The sequence below is a fragment of the Haplochromis burtoni genome, unplaced genomic scaffold (assembly GCF_018398535.1).
Source record: "Haplochromis burtoni strain Fernald_Lab_line unplaced genomic scaffold, NCSU_Asbu1 Contig_29, whole genome shotgun sequence".
NCBI lineage: Eukaryota > Metazoa > Chordata > Actinopteri > Cichliformes > Cichlidae > Haplochromis > Haplochromis burtoni.
The window spans coordinates 3,414,397-3,417,021 of record NW_024582390.1 but is presented as its reverse complement, the minus strand read 5'-3'; the positions used below and the strand labels follow the sequence as shown (position 1 = coordinate 3,417,021).

General features: G+C 40.9%; 2 protein-coding genes across 2 annotated transcripts in view; one reads left to right on the top strand and one right to left on the bottom strand.

The window, feature by feature from the left end:
- LOC102295017 (serine/threonine-protein kinase tousled-like 1-B) overlaps positions 1-2,307 on the top strand; it is a gene marked incomplete at its 5' end in the record, with an annotated part of 18,543 nt that extends 16,236 nt beyond the window's left edge. Inside the window, 3 exon segments of the mRNA XM_005918139.3 lie at positions 808-919; positions 995-1,102; positions 1,190-2,307. Coding sequence (XP_005918201.1) covers positions 808-919; positions 995-1,102; positions 1,190-1,360 — 391 coding nt within the window. The 3' untranslated portion in view covers positions 1,361-2,307.
- A 191-nt stretch (positions 2,308-2,498) lies between these two features.
- The window catches only part of LOC102295530 (Golgi reassembly-stacking protein 2), a gene marked incomplete in the record, with an annotated part of 14,018 nt that continues 13,891 nt past the window's right edge, over positions 2,499-2,625 (bottom strand). The window contains 1 exon segment of the mRNA XM_005918142.3: positions 2,499-2,625.

Sequence of the window (2,625 nt, the reverse complement as noted above, 5' to 3'; positions counted from 1 at the left end):
TTTGAGGAAACTGGACAAAACGCTACAGGTTAGCCAGTGTACCCTGACTGCTGTTAGGCATCAGGATGAAATTCTTGGACCCAGTGTCAAACTGTATGCTTGTGCAATGGGTCCTGGGCTCTTCCTGGTGCGTGACAATGACCGGCCTCATGTGGCGAGAGTATGCAGCCAGTTCCTGGAAAATGAAGGAACCGATACCACTGGCTGGTTTTCACACTTGCCAGACCTAAATCTAATAGAACACCTCTAGGACATTGTTTCCATCCATCCAACACCACCAGGTTGCATCTCATACTGTCCAGGAGCTCAGTGATGCCCTGGTCCAGATCTGGGAGGATATTCCCCAGGATAGCATAGCATCCCATTAGGAGCATCCCCGACTTTGCCAGACATGCATACAAGCACATAGGACCATACAAACTATGGAGTGTCATTTTGAGTTGTGAATGTGTGATGAAATTTTGGACTAGCCTGCTGCATCAGTTTTTCACTTTGATTTTGGGCTGTCTTTGAATTCTCTGTATTGTTAATAATTTTCATTTCAATCAAAGGATGTGGCGTCCTTTTGTTCCTAACATATTACCCAGTTCATATCAGTATAGATACCTGGCATGATTTTATTTATTTCAGCAAGGTATAATGGAAAGAAAAAAGTAGCATAAAATAGGCACCCATTTGTAGTAACAGTACTATTACTACTATTTGTAGTTGTAGTAATCTATAAGTAACTTAAAATTGTAAAAACGGTACTGACCATAAATGTGTGTGCCAATCTTGTCCTTTGATTTATGCATATTGTGACATCAGGTACTTGCCTCCTGAGTGTTTTGTGGTTGGTAAAGAACCTCCAAAGATCTCCAACAAGGTGGATGTGTGGTCTGTGGGTGTCATCTTTTTCCAGTGTCTGTATGGAAGGAAGGTAAGGACGATGGCTGGTCTTCTAGCAGTGTTTGTGTTAATTTATGCCTGATGATAAAGTTGTCCTTCTTTCCAGCCTTTTGGCCACAATCAGTCACAACAAGATATCCTGCAGGAGAACACCATACTCAAAGCTACCGACGTTCAGTTCCCTGTGAAGCCAGTTTCCAGTAACGAAGCAAAGGTAGCAGAACTTGCACACGGTTGCTGTCTTTTAAATATCATCACACATTATGACTTGTTAATTTTGAATACATTCTTCAACTTTCAGGCTTTCATACGGCGGTGCCTGGCATACAGGAAGGAGGACCGGATCGACGTTCACCAGCTGGGAAGTGACCCCTACTTGCTCCCTCACATCCGGAGATCAAGCTCCTCTGGAAATCTGCAAATGAGTGCTGCGGTCTCAAGTCCAGCCTCCTCCAGCAACATCTCATATTGACAATTTTGAATTGTGACAAAAAAACAAAAACACGCATAAAAATTTTAAACTTGATGACTGAAATTGCACCTGCAGAGCTCTTCAGAGGCTTGGGCTCGTAAGAGGAGGAACAGCCAGCGATGGAAGGAACGGGCTCAGGTGGGGGGCATCACCTGGCCTCCTCTGACCTGTGCCAGGCTTCTACTTGTTTACCAGGGCTTGATCAGTTGGAGGGACAGTAAAGGGACGGGTAAAGGACATGGGTAAATGGATCTCGTTGAAGGTCTAACAAAAAAAAAAAAAGCACTGAAACTGACTACATACCTTGAAGAAAATGTGACTGGACACTCTGTTCGGATCTTGCTGATGGACACAGCCTTAAAGGGCCGAAGGGAGACTTTGGCAGGCCACCATTTAGATTAAATAATGTGGTTCTGCCAGGGTGCAAATGATTCAGCTGCTAGAAGTTAATTTACTGTGAGGAGAAGACAGTCATTGTTAAGTAGAACTACAAAGATTTCACCATTGATTTGGGTAATTGTTTTTGTTTTGTTTTTTTTGTTTTTTTTTCCACAAATGTTAGGTTTTAATTTGAGTTACTTAGCCATGAGAATGTAATGTGTAGCATACAAGTGGCAACTAGTGTCATGTAGATTGGGGCAGCATACTTACGTTTAATGCACAAAATAACCAAATGTAGAAAAATTAAATTGTATTAAAAAAAAACCCTATGCAGGAATATTAACAGATAAATTGGAAACTGTATATGCTGTACAGGTGAATTTTCAAATTTTGAGCTGCAGCAGTAATGTGTACAAAGAGTTCAAATTTTTCCCAATTTAAGAGTAGTTTCCTGGAGTGGTTTCATTTTGCTGCTTTGTTGCTCTTACTTTTCAAGGGCTTTATGTTCCACTTCGGGTACAAATTGTACAGTTCTGCTAAGAGTGAATAAATACCAGGAAACTTTTTTTTTTCCCTCCCCATTGATCTTAGTGCACATAATCCACTCTCATTGCATATTCACTGTAAATTTTCAGGGGTGCTCTACCTACTATTATGTCTGTGATTATACTGACACCCTCTGGCTATGTATAGTATTACATTACATACTAGGATGCAGGTAAGATTCACAACAGATGAGAAAAACCAGAGGCTAACATTGAGAAAATACATCAGTTTAATCAAGGTAACAATATTTCACTTTACAAATAATTTCATACAATACAAGAAAACAATGTCTGCAATCCTGCAGCCAGCAAGCCTTGTTTTCTAATGGAAGATCCCCA